General features: G+C 44.9%; 1 protein-coding gene across 1 annotated transcript in view; it reads right to left on the bottom strand.

The window, feature by feature from the left end:
• Positions 1–1,896: 1,896 nt before the first annotated feature.
• The window catches only part of PRKX (protein kinase, X-linked), a 57,768-nt gene continuing 36,157 nt past the window's right edge, over positions 1,897–23,507 (bottom strand). The window contains exons 5-10 of the mRNA XM_021710012.1: positions 23,323–23,442; positions 14,546–14,641; positions 9,747–9,804; positions 7,016–7,093; positions 3,366–3,514; positions 1,897–1,979 (exon numbers count right to left, since the gene is read on the bottom strand). Coding sequence (XP_021565687.1) covers positions 3,389–3,514; positions 7,016–7,093; positions 9,747–9,804; positions 14,546–14,641; positions 23,323–23,442 — 478 coding nt within the window. The 3' untranslated portion in view covers positions 1,897–1,979; positions 3,366–3,388. The remainder of the gene's footprint in view (positions 1,980–3,365; positions 3,515–7,015; positions 7,094–9,746; positions 9,805–14,545; positions 14,642–23,322; positions 23,443–23,507) is intronic.

The raw sequence follows: 23,507 nt of genomic DNA, 5'->3' as shown, positions 1-23,507 counted from the left end.
CTGTTAGTTTCTAGGTAACTGGGTGAATTTTGTAATTGTCATCACCATCGTCTTAGTAATAACACAAGGTTTCCTTTTGATAAGTGGTAACAAAAAGCTTTTCTTTGCAACTCTTTTTGCAAAAATCCGTAACCTCAATTCTAAAAGAGAGAAGATGTCTAATAAAAAGGAACCGAAGGGTGTCTTAAGGGTAGGTTTTTAAATGCTATGTAATATGCTCCTTCATAAATAGATGGATTAATACACTGATAGACAATAACCTGCCCAAGCAAAATGGGAGCCCTGTTTCAAGGTCTTCACCAGAGAAACTTCCAGCAAGACAGAAAGTATTTTATTACAAAGTAAAATACCTGAGTACAGTGGCTAACACCTATACTCCCAGCACTCTGGGAGGCCGAGGCCAAAGTATTGCTTGAGTCCAGGAGTTCAAGACCAGCCTGGGCAACATAGCAAGACCCTGTCTCTACAAAAAAAAAAAAAAAAAATCAAAAATTTAGCCTGGTATGGTGGAGTACACCTATAGTCCCAGCTACTCAGGAAGCCAAGATGAAAGGATCACCTGAGCCCAGGAGGTCGAGACTGCTGTAAGCTGTGACTGTGGCACTGCACTCCAGCCTGGGGGACAGAGTGAGACCCTGACTTATAAAACAAAACAAAACATAAAACAAAATAAAACAAAACATAATATAACATAACATAAAATAAAATAAAACAAAACCCCCCACAAAACAAAACATAAAATAAAACAGAACAAAATAAAATAAAAATAAAATAAAATGGAAAGTAAGCCCATTATAAATTCCTCCCCCACAAGCCGAAAAGCATGTGAGGTGATTCAAAGAAGGACGAAAGGTTACAGCATACAGTTATTAAGCAACTCTTGAGTGCTATGATTAACCTTAACTGGTGTCTTATCTCCAGGAGAAGATTTGGCTTCACACAAGAAATATCTTCCTGCACGGAATTCCTGCACCTAACCCCTCTTCACCGAAAACCCCAGGGATGCCTTTGGTGTGCAAATTACTTTCCCTAAAACTACCGAGATAGACTAAAGTCACATCTGGCTTTTAGAAGACAAGAGCAAAATGCAAATCTGTCAAATAAATAGAAAGCTATTTGATCATGAAATGACCTCTTGATTCCAAAGATTTATCCAAAGTTTCATTAAAACAGCGCTCCTACCATCAGCCAAAGTATATTAAAAATGATTCCACTTAGCACAAATATTTATGCATCCTCTCCCCAAAATACATGACATTGAGAGAGGTTATTCTCATCTGTGGACTGTCCTTATAGAATAGCTGGGTCAGCAGGGGCAGGATGTGATAAAAGTATTCACGCTTATAGGACATAAATCCATCAGATGGAGGCTTTTTGTCTCCTTAAGTAAATTTCACGCATCAGGCATCTTTATTAGAGAAAGGCTCTATACTTGTGGCTTGGTAACTAAGGGGCTTTCATTCTAAAACAGACCGAGTCTCTCTTGCCATCTTAAAGATTTCCTGGGTACACGTGTTTATAACACATGCTCTGGGCAAGTCAGACAAAATCGAAACCACAAACACAGAGAAGGAAACGGGTTCAGGAACATCTGATGATTTTTAAAAGCCGCAACTGGAATTCACGAGCTCTGATGAACCTGATAAAGTCACACAAGCTCATGTTAACACAAACCAGTCACCGTCGTCAAAGTATCCGGCATGCACTGAGAGGTTAGACTATGCCACACAGACACGTCATTTTCTCAGGGGCACAGACATAGCCACCTATTCCTTTATCATGTTTTTCTCTATCATTTGAACTTTTATCTAGTTTTTGGTGTTTTTTCCTGGCACAGCCATGGTAACAGCAGGAGAGCACCCTCTCTCTTGCGGGCAAGTTCCTCCCTCCCAAATTTCAGCAATAGTTGTGAGATTTGGTGTCTGCTTGGAATGGCTTTCGTGAACCAATGAGCTTTCCATGTCACATAACTGGAATGGCTTTCGTGAACCAATGAGCTTTCCATGTCACATAACTGGGAAAAACCACTGGAAAATTATGAGAATGAGAATCAAAGCAGAAGAATCCAGCTATGTGAACGAGTAGACAAATCACTGACAATATTTTGCTTCTCTGCCTTCACTGGCTATTTTTCTTGCTTGGATACTATAGGAAGAAATGTAAGTGACACAACCAAACAACTTAGAATTGGGGAGTAACTGGAAGTAACTTTGCTACCCATACTACAAAATAATAACAGACCATCAAAGGCTCCAGGGAATAACAGACTCAACATCCTTTTTCAGTCATCTTGGATTAAGGTTAGCAAATTTCGTACGAGATATCCTCTGGCATGTTTATTCTTCTTTTTAGCCAAAAGGAATCTAAAAGGACTACTGGAAAGACTTGTCAGTATGGTGAAGAAGCGGGTCTGTCACTTAGGGTTCCCGGGAGAGAAACCAGAAGAGCCGCTGCCCTTCTCAAATGTCACAGAGGTGTACAGGCTCTGACCCAGAAGGTCTGACTGGGGAGCGAGCTGCTGATGCTGTTGAACCACAGTGAGCAAGGGGCACGTGCAGGGGGGTGTTTCTCACGTCGACCCTGGGAAGAACTGCATTGTGCTCTGCCCATCACTTATGTCCAAATGGATAAGATAAGGCCCAGTATGGTGGCTCATGTCTATAATACCAGCACATCAGGAGGCCAAGAGTTCGAGACTAGCCTGGGCAACATAGTGAGACCCCCCCCAACTCCACAAAAAATTTTTTTATTTTATTTTTTTTTTGAGTTGGAGTCTTACTCTGTCGCCCAGACTGGAGTGCAGTGGCCGCTCTCGGCCACCACAGCCTTGACCTGCTGGGCTCCGGCGATCCTTCTGCCTCAGCCTACCAAGTAGCTGGAATTTCAGGCGTGCACTACCATGCCCGGCTCATTTTTAAAATTTATTGTAGAGATGAAGTCTCGCCAAGTTGTCCAGGCGGGTCTCGAACTCGCGGGCTCAGGCAATTCACTCACCTCAGCCTCCCAAAGGCGCGGGATTACAGGCTGAGCCGCCGAGCCCGGCTCCACAAAAATTTTTTAAAAAATGAGCTGGGCACAATGGCACCCCTAGCCCCAGGTACTCAGGGGGCTGAGGTAGAAGGATCACCTGAGCACGGGAGGTCGAGACCGTGATGAGCCATCATCAGGCCACTGCAGTCTACACTGGGTAACAGAGTGAAACTCTGACTCAAGAACAACAACAACTACCCCCCCAAAAAAGCTCAAAGGCAAAAAGCACCAAACACCAATGGGTAAGGTGAGCCCCACTTGGTAAACACAACCTCACCTGGACATGGGACAGAGTCAACCTTACTTGTTGGCAGTTACTAAAAATAAAGATATACCTTCCAGATGCGAGTTCCTGTCCTCAGAAATTCTTGAAGATTTCTAAGTCTTTCTGCGGCACAGGAGGGATGGTGTCCCAGTCACTCTCAGGATAACTTTCAAAGTTGGAGGTATCTCCATCGCTCGATACCTTGGGCACAATGGGGGGCTGTGGGATCAGGCAGAAGCACAAAGCCACAGTTAGAAGGGGGTGGTGGACACCTCCACGCTGCGTACGTCACTTCACCTCTGCTCCTTTACATCAGGAGGGAAATGATTGGTAAAACACAAAAGCTCTCTTCCCTTTTTTACAAACATGGAAAGCCTGGGATTATGGGAATGTCTAGCCTGGTCAACGGTTCTACTGAAGTGTCTCCATCTTGGTTGTACTGCCTTGTCAACTTTCAAAACGTTTCAAAAGTAAAATTACACGGAGACACCTCTTTTTAACTACCAGATCAGCCTAGGAGCAAAAGTTGTACAACTTGCTTCCCAGGAGACTGTGAGTGAGATTACTGTCATTCTGATGGATGCTCGTGACATTTGAGAGATTAAGGGAGCACTGGGGGTACCCAGAGCCTGTGTCTTCACTTCTAGAATGAGAGCTTGCAGGACTGCTTAAGAAAGGGCAGATTCCCAGGCCTGCTGAGATCTGGGAAACGCTCATGAGGCTGGACCAGTGACCAGACTTTGGAGAATTTGAGTATGAATAAAAAGTATAACTGACTTAGGTTTTAGCCTCAATCTTGCACCAACAATAAGTCACTGGGACCGAGCAGGGGCCTGCCATTCTTTCCACATAGGGCCGATTAGTACATATTTTCAGTTTTGTGGTCTATGCAACCACCCACTTCTACCAGTGGAGCACAAAAGCAGTTTTAGACAATATGAAAATGAACGGGCGTGGTTGTGTGTCAATAAAACTTTCATGGCAAAAACAGGTGACAGGCCAGATCTAGCCCACCGGTTGTAGTCTGGTGACTCCTGAACAGACTCTGACCAATGCACACAGATGCCAACTAGTTTTCTATATTTCTGTGAAACTGTTCTAGTTCAGGAGCACCTCCTATGTGTGTGGTAAACACCATCTCTCTCCTTTAACCTCCTTACTTCACTAGGAACTTAAGACTTGGAGATGCTAGGATCCTCAAGTCAAGTCCAGGAAACAGACCGAGATCCATGCTTGTCCCCAAACCCTATGCTTCCTACTGGACCACAGCAAAGCAGCTTCCTCTTCCTGAGAGAGAACGGGCACGTATGTGGCTCCAAAGGGATTTTATCTCCTGGGTTGAGGCAGAAATGAGTCAGGTTTAAGATAGAAACAATGCATATTTACTGAAAGAAAACCCTCTTGTCACCATTCTAAGCTCAGTCAGCAAACGAGGTGTGTGCATCAAAGAGCCAACGTGTTGAGGGGTCAGGAGGAATACAAATCTCACGGCTTCAGGAATATCAAAGGCCTGCAGGCAAAGGGGGTCCCATTCCAGTTATGAGTCAGACACATCATGAACAAACCTCTTCCACTCTCCTTTTCCACACACCCTCCCCAGCCTCTGGTAACGACCACTCTACTCTCTACCTCCGTGGGATCCACTGTTCTAGTTCCCACATGTAAGTGAGAGCCTGCAGTATTTGTCTTTTTCTGTGCCTGGCTCATTTCATCATGGCCATCAGTTCCATCCGTGCTGCTGCAAACAACAGGATTTCATTTTATGGTATTCCATGGTAGACAAGTACCACCTTTTCTTATCCATTTGTCCGCCGATGAACACTTGGGTCCATCAAGTAAATCGCATGCTCTGTACCCACAGGCGACAACTTCCATGTGAAAATGGGTCAACCCATGTGTGAATAAACCTTATGTTGGTTCCAGAAAAGATTTTTAAAAATCATGAAGATTTAAAAAGTCATTTTCAACAGAGTAACTTGCAGTAGCGCCATTTCCTTCTTTATGTTTCCAATCAATAAATGAGCTATTTCTATAAACCAGGCATGACAGACGAGCAGAGGAGGACGGGATTCTGGCCTTCAAGAAATGTCCAGCCTGGTCAATGGCTCAAGTGAAGGGTCTCCATCTTGGTTGTACTGCCTGGTCAACTTTCAAAAAGTTTCAAAAATAAAATTACATGGGGACACCTTTTGTCTTTTTTTTTGAGTTGGAGTCTCACTCTGTTGCCCAGACTGGAGTGCAGTGGCCGCTCCTGACCACTGCAGCCTCGACCTGCTGGGCTCCGGCAATCCTTCCGCCTCAGCCTCCCGAGTAGCCAGAATTACAGGCAGGCGCTACCACGCCCAGCTAATTTTTTGATTTATTGTAGAGAGAAGGTCTCGTCAAGTTGCCCTGGTGGATCTCGAACCTGCGGGCTCAGGCAATCCACTCACCTCAGCCTCCCAAAGCGCGGGATTACAGGCTGAGCCACCGAACCCGGCGGGACACCTTTTTTTTAACCACCAGATTGGCAAAAACCTAAACGTTTTACAAAATTTGCTGCTCTGCTTTCTCTGAGTGTGGAGAAAGAAGAACCCTGCAATGCTTCCCTTGAAGCTGGAAAAGGACACAGCCTTTGTGGTTGCAAAAATGCCAAGATTTCAAACACATTTATCTCATTCCTGGAAAGTCACCATCACATAAATGAATCATGCCAAGGCTACTCAGTGTAGCAGAAGATTGGCTACAACTCACGTCCTCCATATGCTGAGGTCTGTGTAAATGAACTATGGGGTAGTCCCATGCTGGAATTTGATGCAATTTTAAAAGAATGAGAAGGCTACTGAGGTATGTAGATGGGTCTTCAGGTTATATTCCAAGTGTCAAAAGCATGCGTGGAGAAAATAAGAATGGGGCTTTCCGTATGGGCTTTTACCAGCATAAAGAGATTCTGGAAGTTTACACAGACAAAATCTCACAAAACGTGACTACCCACAGGTGGCTTGGAGGGGTGAGAGGGAGACCTGGCCATGTGTACCTTTCAATATCGACTTGGTTTTTGACCAATGTGCACATATAACCCCATTCAAATTGGCTTTTTTTTGTAAATGCAGCTTAATACAATAAAAAATTTTAAAGTTAAAGTCTTGAACACAATGAAGCATATCATTCCAGGCTCCAATCCCGGGGACTCTGATTGGTCTGGGTTTGGGCCCGGAAATCAGCATTTCTGAGGTCTTTCCATGGTCTCTGAAGTGCAAAGTTGAGAACACTGCTATGAAAACTTACGTGGTTCAGCACTATTCACAACAGCCAAGATACGGAATTGATGTAAGTGCCCAACGATGGATGAATGGATCAAGAAAATGTGATATACACATATACAAGATGGAATATTATTTGGCCTTTACAAGGAATGAAATTCTGTCATCTGCAGCAACGAGGAAGGTACCGGAGGTCATTCTGTGAAGTGAAATGAGCCAGGCTCGGAAAGACAAGAGTGTCACATGTTCTCATTCATGTGGAGAGTTAGGCAGGAAGTTAGCTCTAAGGTGCTCACTGATTAGGCAACCTGGCTTATCAATGACTTGACATGAATGGTTGTATTTCACAAATCGGGTCCATGTCAGGCACCAGTCTGTAAATAAGTTCTGTAACCAGTCAATAAGTTACAGAACTCAGAGTGGGTCCCCGTTACCATGAGCTACAACCTGACGAGTACCCCCTAGACAGGTGTTGTACCTTCAGTTTTCGCTGTGAGACAGCTTCCCAGTCCACGGAGCGGAACCACCGATGTCGTTTCACATCGTTTGCGCCGTTCTTCCAGAGAGAAGACGTGTGACATCAGGGTGCAGAGTTTTGACAAAGCAGGGAAGAAAAATATCCCAGAGAAGCTCCACGTTATTCAGTATAGAAACAAACAAAACAGGTTTGCTGTGTTCTGAGTAACTGTTTTCGGAGTATGAGCTACCAAGGGGACCTGTCCACGAAGCTGTGTGTGTTCCTTTTACTTTCCTTCGTCACAGAGACAAGTGCAGTCCTTACGCTCGTGTGCACGCTGTTTAGACCAAAGACTAGAAGATGCACAGGATTCAGCCTCTCGACAGAAAACTGGACACCCAGTCACTTCTCAGTTTGTCTCCCGTTTTCATCTTGATGATTTTATTCACTATTCTATAGAACTAGAGATGAGGGCTCACTAAATAATGTAACTTGCTCAGAATGACCTGGCAAGTAAATCACAGAATTGAGACTCAAACCAAGGATGTTCCCCTTCAGAGATCGTGGGTCTTAGCAAGGACATGACCTCCCAATTCACAGGGTGCATACAGGTCTCCTAGTTCATTCTCAAGTGCAGCACCAGGAATGAGCTGGCAGACACTGTGGGCAATGTGACTTCTAAAAACCCCTCCCAAGTGATCAGTCTTCCACTGCAACCTTTTCCCTTTTGTAGAAAGTTGGATCAATGGAATGAATGTGAGGAGATAGAAGAAACAGATATGGAAACACTGTGAGACAGGAGACAGATGGTGCATCTGAATTTAACATCAAGTTTTTAGCACATGTGTATCACTGCCCATGTTTGTAAAGTTTTACATTTCTTATCCTCCAAAAAGAATACTGTCTACGACCATATCTCCAAAAGGAGAGTGTGATGTAAATTTTGCTGCAATTATTCAATTCAGTTGTTTAGATACTTTTTTTCTTTTCCTACCGGAAAATGTATTTTCCATCTAGAGCTAAGTCAGACAACAGATAACTGTTGGATTGTGCCTTTGGTGATGCTGTGAATGAAAATAAGACTTGATTTTTACCCTCAATCAGCTAAAATTGTGTGTGTATATGCTCTCCTCCACATACATACACACATTTATACCCGGGTGTGCCCAAAAAATGTATACACATTTTAAGACATGTTACCTGTGTGTCACTTTTTGAAGTTGAATTGAATTGTGCTAGCAATGTGTAGAAGGACGCTCACCCAAAAGATGGCACCCATCAAATGAATGCTAGCGTCCTCGTGCATGCATATATTGAGTTTTACAATTTTAATTTGCCTACATTTTTGGGTACCTTTCTGTACAAACACATGCACCTCATGCACTTTATGTGTGTACATAAAGTATAAAGCATCTCCATGCATATATCTCATTACATATGCACATGGTGTAACAAGTGGATGTGGGTCTATACGGTCAGGCACCACATAGCGCCATCTCAGTTATAAAAAAAAAAAGTTACAGTTAGCTGAGGTTAATTTCTGAAGAATTTTTTTTTTTTTGAGTTGGAGTCTCACTCTGTCGCCCAGACTGGAATACAGTGGCCGCTCCCGGCCACGGCAGCCTCGACCTGCTGGGCTCCGGCGATCCTTCTGCCTCAGCCTTCCGAGTAGCCGGAATTACAGGCACGCGCTACCACGCCCGGCTGATTTTTTGATTTATTGTAGAGATGAGGTCTTGCCAAGTTGCCCAGGCGGGTCTCAAACCCGCGGACTCAGGCAATCCACTCACCTCAGCCTCCCAAAGGCGCGGGATTACAGGCTGAGCCACCGAGCCCAGCTGAAGGATTTTTTTTGAGCAACTTAGTGAGGACTGAGTGTCTGTGCTTATCAAGTCTCCCGTGGTGAATGGTAATGTCCTAGGCCTCCACACACTCACCACTTACTGATTCACCCAGAAAAGATTCTAGTCCTGCAAGCCCCATTCATGGTAAGTGCCCTAGCCACTTGCACCATTTCTCATCATTTATACTGCATTTTTACTGTACCTCTTCTATGTTTAGATATGCAAATACTTACCATCATGTTACATGATGAACAGGTTTGCAGCCTAGGAGCAACAGGCTAGCCCATCTAGTCTAGGTGTGAAATAGGCTAGCCCATGAAAGAGTGTGCAAGTACACTCTGTGATGCTCAGACAACAAGTTCACCTAATGAGGCTTTCTGAGAAAATATCCTCACTGTTGACTGGCACATGATCCTGTGTGTATGTCTACATGTGTGTAGCATAGTATAAAAAGTATACGCAAGCACACATCTTAGTATCTGGAGAGAAAAGCCAAGTATACGCACATATAAAGTGCAATATATATGTATACAGACACATACACAAACCACATGTACTTTATAAAGTGTATAAAAATGCAATGTATGTAATACACACACATACTATATAGTTTATATAAAGTATAATATAGATGCACATTGCATTCTCATAGTTTATATGCTGAATATATACAAAGTGTATGTGTGTGTGTATGTATATATGCATGAAGCCAAGTACTGGGAAAGAGAATGTAGTGCTAGAGATTTCCTGAGTGTAAAGGACAGAGCAGTGTCCACAGAGGAAGGAGGATTAAATGTGATGACATATGAGCGCTGAGCCTTAGTTTATATCTGTAAATATCCGTGTTGTTGTCAACCTCAGAAACTTACATCAGGTACCCCTTAATATCCATGGGATCAAATACTGACCTTCATGTTTCCCAGACGCCGTGTTCTGTCAACAACAAGCAATTTCTTAATGAGGTCTCTAGTTAGAGGAAGAAGACAAAAAAAAGAACAGACACATCTTGATATCGACCCCAACAAACACAGTATGTCAACAGACAGAAAATCTCCCCACTCCATCTGCATCTCAGTGTGATTTCCATTCTGGCAAAATGTTTTCTAGTGTCATCGATACTGAATCATTTATTCAAGGTCGGCTGCCCCACAGGGTCAAGCTAAGGGAAGAGGGCTGATTACATCTTCATAAAGAAAATGCGCTTTGAACAGGAGAGCCTTAGAAATTTATGTGCCTGCCTGAGAGGATCATGATGCTTCAGGTAAATATACCTGTCCCTGCAAAATCGAGGACATCTGCTTTTACCAAAATAAATAGTCATGCGTTGCCCTGGGGTCTATTTATTTATGGGATTTCTGTTTTAAAAGGCTGCCTTGCCCTTAAACACACAAATTAGAATGAGTCTTTTAAGGTCTGCTGGTTCACTTATCTCTTCCTATTAAATAACAGACCATGTCAGGAACTCCGCAAATGGGTTCCATTAGGATAGGAAGTTTGCAATGCAACTGATGACCTCCTGAAGAGTAGGCATGCTCATTTATGGAAGTATAAAAGATGATGTGTGTGCATGCGCATATATATAACACACAGAGTATACTAAAGACACATATAAGAATATAATAATATACATAATATAGTACATGTCATATAATATATTGAAGTCCCCCCAAACAATCCAATATCCATGATGACACAGCTCTAGGCATCTAAGCTTTCTTGACGTAAACTACGCCCCAGAGTGAGAAGCACAAACTTGTATCAGACCATACCCAGCTTCTGTGACCAGCTGGAAAGACTCAGACATGTCAGTTGACATTCCAGGGTCACAGTTCCGATGTCTAGGTTGTGAATCTGGCCAGTCCTTACTGATCTGAAACCCTGAAACCCAAGGAGGACCTATACCCATAGACTTTCCCGACACTCTGCACTCAGTGATGACAGGAAGCTGGTCAGACACCGCCTCTCTGTCTCAAAGTGAAAATCGGGACCATCAACCCACCTGACGCTGAGGTTTTATATTCATCTGGTGTAGGAGGAAAAAGCTTTGAGTAGGACAGGGAATATAAAATCACTGAAAAGTCAGATACCTTTCCAGGACTTACTGAGTTGCTCCTTTATTTTTCAGACATGACAAAAAAATTAAGAACATCAAACACTATCCTCCTCAAATATTCTCAAGTGAATTTCTTTTCCCTCTATACTTATACTACTAGCTGCCCCATTAGCGCAAGCTTCAAACTGGCTGGGTTGGGATTATAAGAAAACAAAGGTCCTCAGCCTGTAATCCCGCGCTTTGGGAGGCTGAGGTGAGTGGATTGCCTGAGCCTGTGGGTTCGAGACCCGCCTGGGCACTTGGCGAGACCTCATCTCTACAATAAATCAAAAAAATTAGCCCGGCATGGTAGCGCGCGCCTGTAGTTCCAGCTACTTGGAAGGCTGAGGCGGAAGGATCACCAGAGCCCAGCAGGTCGAGGCACTCTACTCTGGGCGACAGAGTGAGACTCCAACTCAAAAAAAAAAAAAGAAAACAAAGGTCTATTTAAAATGCAAAACAGTTTAAAAAGTCAAGAGTGCAGTTGAGAAGGAACCTGCTCCCATGATACAAAGCCATATAAAGGAACTCTGAGTATCTGTAACTGTGAGTGGATGGCTCAGGCCTGGGATGCGCGGCTATGCGTCAGCTGGCGAGCTCTTGACTCACTGCAGCCAAAATTCTAAAGTTTATTTACAATCCTGGTGCCAGCTGGTTTCTCTCTGAATGCAGATATTTTTAAGCATGAAAAAAACAAACAAACAACCCCCTCCAAAACAGCAGTACCTTATACTTCTACCAAGTTGGCAACGAGCCCCAAAGCTTTGTACTTTTTTCTCTTCTTTTTATTTATATATATTTATATATGGATCTCAATCTCAATCCAACAAGTCATTTGCCCAGGCAACACGCTTACACGGTCAAATGTGAAAAATTGAGTGAAGCAACATAAGACTTTCACGAATCCATGATGGTGCCACTGCATTACAGCTTGGGTGACAGAGTGAGACCCCAACTTAAAAAGAAAAAAAAGAATCTAGGGGCAACCCCTTCAGGTTCCCTCCCACTGTGGGAGCTTTTCTGTCCTCTCAATAAAACCTGCTTTCTCACTTAAAAAGAAAAAAAGAATCTAAGAAGCAAAAATGTACTATGGCGAACACCCAGTGAGGGTGATTTGGATAAAAAATGACTCATCCAATGACTTAGTAAATCATGGGAAGAAGTGAAATCTTACTCAACTGCTTTTGGTTCCCAAGTTGGGGGGGGCAGGGACACGGGAAGTGTTGGGGGATGCCTACTAAGGGACACTTTCAAACAATACCACAACAGCCCCTGTTGGTTTTCTCTTCTCAACAAACAGAAACTATAAGAAAAAGAAGGAGACACGGCAGGAGACCAGACTCTGATCAGGCTCTTGTGTGTTCACAAAACGTTGGGCGCCTATGCAATATGCTACTTTAAATAACCTGGGGCCTTCACATGAAGGATGGAATAAATGTCCTGGAAAGGATGGCTGGTCCCTTCTTTTGGAAGAATTTAAGTCATTCTGGCAAGAGAAAGGGGAGTAAGTCCTATGATCTTCTGAGCTGCCCAGGACCCTTTGAGTCTATCCAAGAAAGTGCTGAAAGAAAGCAAGACAACATCTATGGTTATTTCCCTGGAAGCACTTTCTGCTGAAGGTCACCCCTGAGCAGGGCTGCCATGAGCTAGCTGGGATCTGCTAATGTGCACGTGTGCTGAAGCAGCGAATGTTCACACCCTATAGGTTTATCCGGTCTGAGAATTCTAGGTGAGCTGTGGAATTGACTGTCAATCAGCAGACCTTCCAGTGGGTGTGTGTGGATTTTAATCCAGGCAACTCACTGGTCAATTGTGGATAACATCTAACCCGATTTTAAAAGTGCTTTGCCACCCATTTGAAATAACGTCATTCTACTCAGATGCGATTTGGGGCCTGGAGTGGAATCCTACATAATCCTTTTCATTTCTTTCTAGAACAATTGAGGTATTTTTTTGTTTGTTTGTTTTTTAAGTTGAGAAAGCAGGATTTATTGAGAGGACAGAAAAAGCTCCCAGAGTAGGAGGGGATCTGAGGGGGTTGCCCACAATTAAGTTTTGAGGTGCTGTATCTCCCTTGAAACCTCAGGGTCTTACCATTCACTGGGCAACGCTGTAATGTAGTTGTCCCTGCTACATTATTTACTGCTAAAGGTAGCCTCATTTTCTCGCTAAACTCTTTCAAAGCTTGCCTGCTGTGTCAAACACAACACAAGCTCAAGCCCACCCTAGGGAAGAGAAACCCTAACTTATCTTCTGTTCAGACTAAGACCCTGTGGTTGGGATAAAGCATTCATCACCAAAAACTCAACTGGACAGAGCCAGTGGCTCCAATAGGGGCACATTCATGACAACCTGGTCTGCAGCCATGAAATACATTTTCTCTGGGCCATGTGTGGTGGCTCATGCCTATAATCCCAATACTTTAGGAGGCTGAGGTGAGAAGATCCCTTGAGCCCAGAAGTATGAGCCCAGCCTGGACAACATAGTGAGACCCTGTCTCCTAAAAAAAAAAATAATAATAATTAGTGAACTCAATTGCCACAGGCTATTTAAAAAATAGCCCAAAGAAGAGAAAGGTTTAGTTCTCAACTGAATGCATGTAATTCCATTCTGTGATCAGGAAGGGTTGGTATACTCAACGATTCCTCTGGAAAATACAGTGAAACAAACAGAAATCAGGACTCATTCGAGCTAAAGTAGTTACAAGGTTGTCAGATTGAGTCAGGTATCTGGAAAACTAAAAGCCTTCTTTTTTTTTCTTTTTCTTTTTGAGTTGGAGTCTCACTCTGTCACCCAGGCTGGAATGCAGTGACATATTCACAGCCATTGGAGCCTTGACCTGCTGGGCTCAGGTGATCCTTCTGCCTCAGCCTTCCAAGTAGCTGGAACCACAGGTGTGCACTACCACAGCCGGCTAATTTTTTGGATTATTGTAGAGACGAGGTCTTGCCAAATTGCCCAGGCTGGTCTCGAACTCCTGAGCTTAGGCAATCCTCTCGCCTCTGCCTCCCAAAGTGCTGGGATGACAGGCGTGAGCCACCGCGCCCAGCTCCAAAAGCATTCTTATTTAAAAAAGAAAAAAAGACTTTTTTTCTCCTCTTGCTAAGACTTTCATCAGTTGCATACCCAAAGTTACCAATATCCAGCAAATGTAAATGTTCTTGAAACAACATACTCATAAGTCAAAATTGTAGCGTTCAAAAGGACTTTGAGGATGAGTATTACTTAAGCAGGAGAGAAAGGATAAAACTGTACTAAATCCATCAACAGTTCTGCCAAGCACGAACCAGCTAAGAGAGGGGGATTCTCCCTGCCAAACACTGGAACTGCTTTCTTATAAAAACGATGACAAACTCCTTCCTTTGTTAATTTTAAATATCATTTATTTCCAAAAGAGGGAAATACAGTCAAGAGGCATTGAAATAGGAAGTCATCATTAAAGTAGGATAATTAAAATCTTTCCCCCTTTCTGTGGAAAAGATGACTGTACCAAAGAGTCTAAACTCAGCACATTTAAGAATGTAATCTGGTATCCTGCCCGGCGTATGCCTTCACAGTGATTTCAGACGCTTTAAAAATAAACACACCCCATGATGGGGCAAGCGGTTTACTTACTTCACATTGAAATCCAAGTGTCTGGGGAAATCTATTTTGCCTGCAAGAATTTTCTGATAAATGCCAAATGGGTTGTCATCAAAAAACGGTGGAAACCTGTTGGAAAAATAAACATCTATTTTTAGAGGCGAGCGAGGGTGGAAAGAATCCCTGCTTTGTCATGATCGCTATTTCTGCTTAACACGGGCAGAACATAATTCATTTCACATGCAGCCTTTCCTCGCACACTGAAGTCATCGCCCTCTCAAGACACATGACCATCGGGTGGTTCTAAGATGTCACGCACAGAGCTACGTGGCCCAAGTACAGGGGATAGTTCCTCAGACAGGAGGCAAAGGCCACTTGGGGGTGTCTGCTGAGTAGCTGAGCAGGAAGCAACTTCTAATGCACATTTGACTGTGAGATGCTTCCAGTTCAGGCCTTAACTGTGCCCTAAGCATCGAGCAGAAATGCCTTCAAAGGTGTCCTGTGTTGAATACGCCACTGGGGCCAAGCATGGAATACAAACATCTCGACAGCAAAAAACCACAAATAATGCCATTAAATAATGGGCAGGTGATCTGAACACGCACTTCTCAAAAGACATACAAATGCCCACAAATATATGGAACAAGGCTCAACATCACTAATCATCCAAGAAATACAAACAGTACCACAAATGAGGTGTCATCTCGTCTCTGTTAGGATGGCTGCTATCAAAAAGACAAAAAACAAAAACAAAAACAAAACACTAGTGAAGATGCACTGTTGGTGGGAATGAAAACTACCACAGCCATGACACTGAACACTATGGCGGTTCCTCAAAAAGTTACAAATAGGTCAGGCACAGTGGCTCGCGCCTGTCATCCCAGCACTTTGGGAAGCTGAGGTGGGAGGATTGCTTGAGCCCAGGAGTTTGAGAGCAGCCGGGTCACATAGTGAGACCCTGTCTCTACAAGAAATAAAAAATGTAGCCTGGTGTGGTGGCGCACGCCTGTAGTCCCAGCTACTTGAGAGGCTGAGGAGGGAGGGTCGCCTGAGCCCAGGAGGTGGAGGCTGTGGCGAGCGTGACAATCTGTGAATGTGACCTTATTTGGAAATACAGTCTTTACAGATGTAATTAAGTTAGGAACCTCGAGATGAGATCATCCTGGATCAGGGTAGCCACTAAATCTGATGACCGGTGTCCCCAAAAGACAGAGAGGAGGCCACATGGACACAGAGGCAGAGCCTGGAGTGACGCAGTCACAAGTCCAGGGATGCCTGAAACCCTCAGGAATTGGAAGAGACAGGAAGCATCCTCCCTGGAGCCTCCAGAGGAGCTGCAGCCCTGCCCACTTTGGTTTTAACCTTCTGATTTCCAGGCCAGAGAGAGGCTACATTTCTGTTGCCTTCACCCCCTCAGCCTGTGGTATTTTGTCATGCAGCCCAGGAAACTATTACACAGTCTAGATACATGAATAAACGTATTGCAAAAACAACTGAGAGTAGAAAAGTTAAAAAAAAATTATGGAGTACAAAAATAGAAATCAGTGGCAAAGTTGACAGAGAAGTAGAGATAAATGGGAAAATGAAAGACAGTATGTAAATGTAAACTTTTAGCTATGTGCTATACGGACTTGAAATAGCCTCTCTTTTTTACATAATATTTCAGGGCTCCAGTTTCTCAGTTTGCCATGAACGTGAGTGTCTCTCTGGGCTGTTGGTTCTGTAGTCTCTGGCCAACCCCACCAGGCAAGGCTGGAAACAGTGCAGACACTCACCTAGTCTGCCCTGTCCCCTCGAAACCGCAATGGCCTCAGATGTGAACAACCCCCAGGCTGCCCACCCCACCAGCCAGGAACTTTCTCTAACAGTGGTCAGCGTCAAGTATCTTCCTCTCTGGCCTTGCCTGAATCCATTCAGCTGTGTGACTTCATCGGGGAAATGTACAAACTCAGCAAGGGAACGTTAACCTCCAGGAGAAAATGTGTCAGATGTACTTAAAACATTTACGGAGACCATGACAGCAAGGGCTCTTGAAGAGCAGACGTGACATAACAGTGTCATGGGAAAGGCATTCACCAGGTGGAAAAAACAAGAATCCATGAGCATCACAAAAAGCAAAAGCAGCATGCCCTGACACCCGTGAGGTGCCTGCACCCTGAAACTTCTGAACAAAAAGCAAAGGCATCATGCCCAGACACCCATGAGGTGCCTGCACCCTGGAACTTCTGTCCTGTGTAGATGACTCCCAACCCTGAGTTGGCGGTCAATGAGCGCTCATCACGTGGGAGCTAGCATTTTAAGCAACTGCAAGTTGTCTCTGGTGACAGCTAGACTGGGGCAAGGTAATCTGTTAATCCACGTGAACACAGGATCAAGAGTTCTGTTTTCAATATTCATGACAATTTTCCTACTAGCGCCATCATTTGCCCATGAAAATTTGAATGCAAACATTCCACACCTCTGAATTTTGCAGGCAAAAGGATCATCCAGGAAGAGGTACCATGCAAAGGGCTGTGAGTCCTTACACTCACAGGTGCTCCAGCCCCCCAAACTACCAGCTAATGTGCTCCCTGTCCAAGTTATGGAGATGGGGTTGGCTTGGAAGATGGAAAGCTGAGGAAAAGGTTCAAGAAAAGGAAGAAACAGGTTTTGGAGAGAGCAGAGAAGGGGGCTGTCACCAAAATTTCACCTCAAGCTGAGTTCTTCCTCAAAGATCCCTGCCCTGATACCTTGTATTAAAACCAAAATCTGGCTGGGTTCGGTGACTCAGCCTGTAATCCCAGCACTTTGGGAGGCCGAGGCGGGTGGATTGCCTGAGCCTGCGGGTTCGAGACCAGCTTGGTGAGACCTAGTCTCTACAGTAAATCAAAAATTAGCCAGGCATGGCAGCGCGTGCCTGTAGTTCCGGCTACTTGGAAGGCTGAGGCGGAAGGATGGCTGGAGCCCAGCAGGTTGATGCTGGGGTGGCTGTGAGCTGCCACTGCACTCCAGCCTGGGGAACAGAGTGAGACTCCAAAACAAAACAACCAAAACAACCAAAATCTGTGCTCTTCAGAGAAAATTGTGTTGAAAAGGGAATGGGGAACTTGACTGTCAGGTAAAATGGAAAAAACAAATCAAGGATGGGGTGGGGGTAAGCATGGAGTACAAAAAGTCCCAGGGGTGTCTCCTCTTAGTGACCACAGTAGCGATTCTCAAAGTGGAGTCCCAGGGAGCCCCTCGATTCCCAAAGTTTCATTTAGAGGACAGGTGAGGTCTTTTTTTTTTTCTGATGACAAATCTGAATTGCAAAGCATTTTCTTCTTATACCTCAACCGAAGCCATATATTATACCAGAGAGGGTGCAGAAGGAGGGGGGAGAATCCACCAGCCTTTTTAAAAGCTAGCCATTAAAGAGAATCGCCAAAAAAGATAAATAAGGCCAGTCTCCTCACTAAATATACATGAGTTCTAGGCAGTGTAGTTATATATGTTTAATCATTTGAAAATGTAATTTATTTATTTATTTTTGAGTAAGGGTCTCACTCTATTTCCCTAGGCTGGATTGCAGTGGCACGATCACAGCTTACCACAGCCCTGAGTTCCTGGGTTCAAGGTATCTTTCCACCTCAGCCTCCTGAGTAGCTGGGACTACAGGTGTGTAACACTCAAGTCCGGCTAATTTTTAAAATTTTCTTGTAGAGATGGGGTCTCACTATGCTACACAGGTTGGTCTCGAACTCCTGGCCTCAAGAGATCTACCCACCTCAGTCCTCCAAAGTGCTGGGATTACAAGCGTGAGCCACCATGTGCTCAGCTAAAAATACTATTTATGTTAGCCTTTGGTAATATTCTACTTAACGCAAGTAGATATTATTTATGTATTTGAATGTCAAATGCAGTCGGCGTGGATGGATATAACCCCTGGAGAGAAAAGCTCTGTGGGCTGATAACTTGAAGGAGTGTGTAAAGGGGTCCCAGGTCAACATGTTTGAGAACCAGTACCCAAGAGCCAACACTTCATCCACATGGAAGAGGCTCCAAATGCTGACAAATCCCACCTTCGCTAGCAGCTTCCACCCCATCTACTAGGCTGTACTGTTTTGGTCCAGGTATAAGAAGCAAATCCATCACTACACAGAGCTTCAGTCACAAAAAAGACCCCCCCCCCCTCCGGCTCCCAACACACACTTGGAAAACCCCAGGGTTCCTGGGCCCTCACTTTGAGAACTGCTGCTGTGGTCACAAAGACAAGGTGCCCCTGAGGCTTATTCTTACCCTCCCCTCCACCCTGCCCTTTGCCCCCCACTGGTTGTCTGTTCTTGACACACGGGGGATGGACGAGAGAGGAGGAGGGTGACGGGAGGAATCAGAGCTGAGCCCAGGGCTACTGGGAAAGCCCAGGAGTGATTTTGTTTCAGAATGTGCCACACGGCCTCCATCTGACCAAAGCGTTTCTCATTCGGGGAAAATAAAAGCCCAGGCACAATGTGATCTCCTATCCTAATCGCATGGTAGATTTTTTTACCAAATGGTTTCTCTCGTACTTCATGAAAGACACACATGATCAGCTACAGCCGCAAACACACAGACAAGGCACAGCCTCGCCGGGTCAAGCTAAGAGTGGGAATGTCAGACACGGAAATCTAATAAGCACATGGGAGACACGAGTCATGAGGGGACTCAGGGGACTTCAACTGCAGGCCGTCTCCACCTGTCTGTCCATCAATTCCCCCCACCAGCCACTGGGAGAAGTTTGTGGGTCAAAAAGGAAGAAAGAAACTCAGGGTCTGTGCTCTTATGGGCAACCAACACACACAAACAAGGCGGCATCATGCCCACTAAGTGCAATAAAGCAAGGAGATGGGTGGTCGGGCAGGGAATGACCAAGGGACCAACTCTGGGATCGGGTTACAGGTGAGTCTGCAAAACTTGCAGGCAAGGGGGGCAGGCTGTGCTTCAGGGCATGTTTAAAAAACAGTGAAGGCCAGTGTGGTGGCTCACACCTGTAATCGCAGAGCTTTGGGAGGCCAAGGCAGGAGGATCGCTTGAGGCGAGTTCAAGACCAATCTGGGCAACACAGTGAGACCCTGTCTCTAGGAAATATCTAAAAATTAGCCAGGCGAGGTGGTGTGCACCTGCAGTCCCAGTTACTTGGGAGGCCAAGGCAGGAGGATCGCTTGAGGATAGGAGTTCAAGACCAGTCTGAGCAACACAGTTAGACCCTGTCTTTATAAAAAATTTAAAAGTTAGCCAGAAGTGGTGGTCCCTGTAGTCCCAGCTACTCAGGAGGAGGCTGAGGTGGAGGGATAGCTTGCTTGAGCCCAGGAATTTGAGGCTGCAGTGAGCTACTCCAGCCTGGGCGACAGAGTGAGACCTCAACTCTAAAGAAAAAAGAATATATAAAAACAATGGGAAGACTCCCTGCTCGAAGGAATTGCCAGACTAAAGTCTGAGGCAGGTGGGCCACACACAGAGCATCTCAGAACCTTCCAGAATAAGGAGCCCTAATCGTCATGGAAGCCACGAGCAGGCTTGGGGGAAGCGGGGCCGGCAGTCAGCCAGGCATGGAACATAGCTATGTGGGTGGATTTATCACTCTCTGAAAACCCAGTAAAGATACAGACTCTTTCTCACTAGGAAAGTGGAAACAGGCTTTCTGCAAATACATGTCCCCCTGCCTTGTATGAGATGCACAATTCAGAACACTGTGCTGTGGCCCACGGGAGGGCCCTAATTATTCCAGATCACCTATTTGAATCCTGAGGCTGTATCATACGTTAGGTTATAGTTATATTCTTCCTTATTCCACTGTGTTCCAATATTCTAACATATCCTAATGTCCTAATATATTATATCCGAACAACTCTAATAATAATTTCACATAATTAGTCTAATATAGTATAATTACAATATAGCCTTATATTCTTTTCTAATTATATTCTATTCCAATAATGTTCTTTTTTGAATTTTTTATTTTTTGTAGAGACGAGGTCTCGCTATACTGCCTAGTCTGGTCTCAAATTCCTGGGCTCAAGTGATCCTCTGACCCTGGTCTCCCAAAGTGCTGGAATTACAGATGTGAGTCACTGCAGCCAGCCTCTAATAATCTACTACATTTGAATAATAACATGATCTAACAGTACGCTGTAGTTTACTAATATTATATAACATTATGTTCTATCCTAATAATAAAGACAACACTTGGGGCGCGTGAGCCTCACTCTAGCAAAAACCATCAGACGCCAAGATTTCATTATCTGCAGGCAACGCTTCCCTCTAGTGCCCAATGACATTATGGCAGAAAAATGTGCCGCAAGCGTCTGTGGGGAACTGACCCACGTGCCTTATTTTTAAGATGTTGCTTTGCTTGGGACTTCATGGGCTGCAGTACAAAGAAAACTGGCTTCCACATAATCTGATAGACATGTCTGAGTAAAGAGCAATGAAAAAAATCAAAAGACCAATAGATAGGTGATTGGTGGAAAGGTAGGTAGGGAGATGAAGAGGGATAGTCTGATGCACACATCAACGACAGACAGATGACAGGTGACAGATAAGATGGACGGATGGATGAATGGATGGATGGACAGATGGATAGGGACAGGTGGATGGATAGATAGGTGTATATAGATGGATGGATGGATAGACGGATGGCTAGATAGATGATAGATGGATGGGTGGATATGTAAACAGATAAGGATAGGTGGATAGATGGGTGAATAAGTAGGAATACAGGATGAGTAGACAATAGATGAACAGATGACAGAGAGATGACAGTGATAGACAAGAAAGGATGGATGAGACAGATAGGAGGATGAATACAGAGACAGATAAAAGGATGGATGATAGATGGATAGACGGACAGAGAGATAGGAATAAGTGGCTGGATAAACAGATATGTATACCTATATAGATAGGAATAGATGGATAGATAGATGATAGATGGATGGATAAACAGATCATAGCTAGATTGATGGAAGGATAGTTAGGTAATAGACGGGTAGATATACAGACAGATAAGGGTAGGTAGAAGGATGGAGAAATAGGTATACAGATATAAACAGATCACAGGATAAATGGATAGCTGGATAGACAGATAATAGATATATAGCCAGATGAACAAATATTAGACAGCGAAATCCAGGTTTTCACAGACTCCACTGTCCTCCCTGTCCTCTCATACCTAGTTGTGGTGGAATTCTCTGCAGGACTTGTTGCCATCGCTGATTCCTAAGCTAGTCTGGAAGTGAAGGATTCTCTTTCTTCAGGAGAGAGCAGAAATAAGCCCCTGGCGCAACAACCTCTGTGCGCCCCTACTCCCCACAAAGCCAGCAATGCCCTTGACTCACAAAGGCAGGTGTGAGAATTTCACGTCCTTCACACCCTGGGAACCAGCATGGTGTTCCCCGTGGGCAGGACCCAGCTAGGTCAAGCCTCCCTGTCCGGGGAACATCTCTCTCCTTCCCACCAGCCAGAGGGAAGATTTCCTGGTAGAAATCTTCAGTCTGTGCCCCGGCAGGAATCAGAGGAAGAAGAGCCCGGCTTCTGCTCCCAATAAAAATGAACCCAGGACACTAGGAGGATATGCAGGTGTGTCTTTGAGGCTCACTAGCAAGGGCTGCCTCTTGGCTGCATCTCAGAGAGAATACCCTCAGCTCAGAACCAAAGTGCACGGCCTCCCTGGGCACATGGCTAGCTTTCACTTACAGATCCCTGCTTGGGACCACACTTTTGAGCCATCTCGGGGAATTCCCGACTTACTAACACACACTCAAGATAACCCTGAGACAAGGATGAAGCCCATGGTCAAGGGTTCTTGTTTTTCTTTTTGTAATTTTTTTTTTTGAGTTGGAGTCTCACTTTGTCGCCCAGATGGGAGTGCAGTGGTATATTCCCGGTCACCACAAGCCTCGACTTGCTGGGCTCTGGCGATCCTCCCGCCTCAGCCTTCCAAGTAGCTGGAACTACAGGCGCGTGCTACCACGCCCAGTTAATTTTTTGATTTATTGTAGAGATGAGGTCTCGCCAAGTTGCCCAGGCGGGTCTCGAACCCGTGGGCTCACAGGTAATCCACTCACCTCAGCCTCCCAAAGTGCGGGATTACAGACTGAGCCACAGAGCCCGGCTTCTTTTTGTATTTTTTTTAAAGACAGGGTTTTACTGTGTCGTCCAGGCTGGAGTGCAGTGGCACAATCATAGCTCACTGCAGCCTAGATCTCTTGGCCTCAAGCAATCCTCATGCCTTGGTCTCCCAAAGTGCTAAGATGACAGGTGTGAGCCAGTGCACCTGGCCACATGTGAGGCTTTTAAGGCTGTGATGGCTGCTCTGTGTGTCTGGTCAAGTCATGTTAGAGCTGTCCTGGGCACATGCTAGACTTTGACACTGAGTTACCATGACATCTTGACAAATGATCAACCTCTCTGTTATCTGAATGCAAACGGCAGGAGAGACCTGCCATGACTCCCAAAGCTCATTCAAAGCACATTCGGGGTTTCAGGAAAGAACCCATTCTCTCTCCTTTGTTGCTCCTTCACAAACGACTACACTGCATTCGACTGAGTTATCTTTACTCAAGCTGTGCTCTCCTGAGCTCTGCAGGCTACCCCAGAAAGGCCCCCGTGGAGATTAATGTGATATTGAAGGAAGACACAGACATGTAGATCTAAAAACCTCGATGGGCACGCATGGGTGTTTTTTCCCACATGTTTGTGTTTTCTGACTCTTATTTGAACAAGCCTAACTTGTGGCCACAGAAGTAACTGGCACTCTGACGCTCTGACGCACTGTCGCAGAGGCTGAGAGACATGCCCACGCAAGCTCTACTTACCCCGAAAGCATCTCAAATATCAGGATGCCAAGGGCCCACCAGTCCACGGCTCTTCCGTGGCCTTTGCTCTGGATGACTTCAGGGGCCAGGTACTCAGGCGTTCCACAGAGGGTCCATGTCCTGTATGGCAACAGACACAGGCGCCCACAAGATCAGCAAGCTTGGCTAATGGTGTGGACTGTTAC

The sequence above is a fragment of the Carlito syrichta genome, unplaced genomic scaffold (genome assembly GCF_000164805.1).
Source record: "Carlito syrichta isolate Samal-C Ts95f unplaced genomic scaffold, Tarsius_syrichta-2.0.1 Scaffold287915, whole genome shotgun sequence".
In the NCBI taxonomy this organism is placed as follows: Eukaryota; Metazoa; Chordata; class Mammalia; order Primates; family Tarsiidae; genus Carlito; species Carlito syrichta.
Note: the sequence above shows the minus strand (reverse complement) of the source record. Positions and strands in the feature narration are given on the sequence as shown.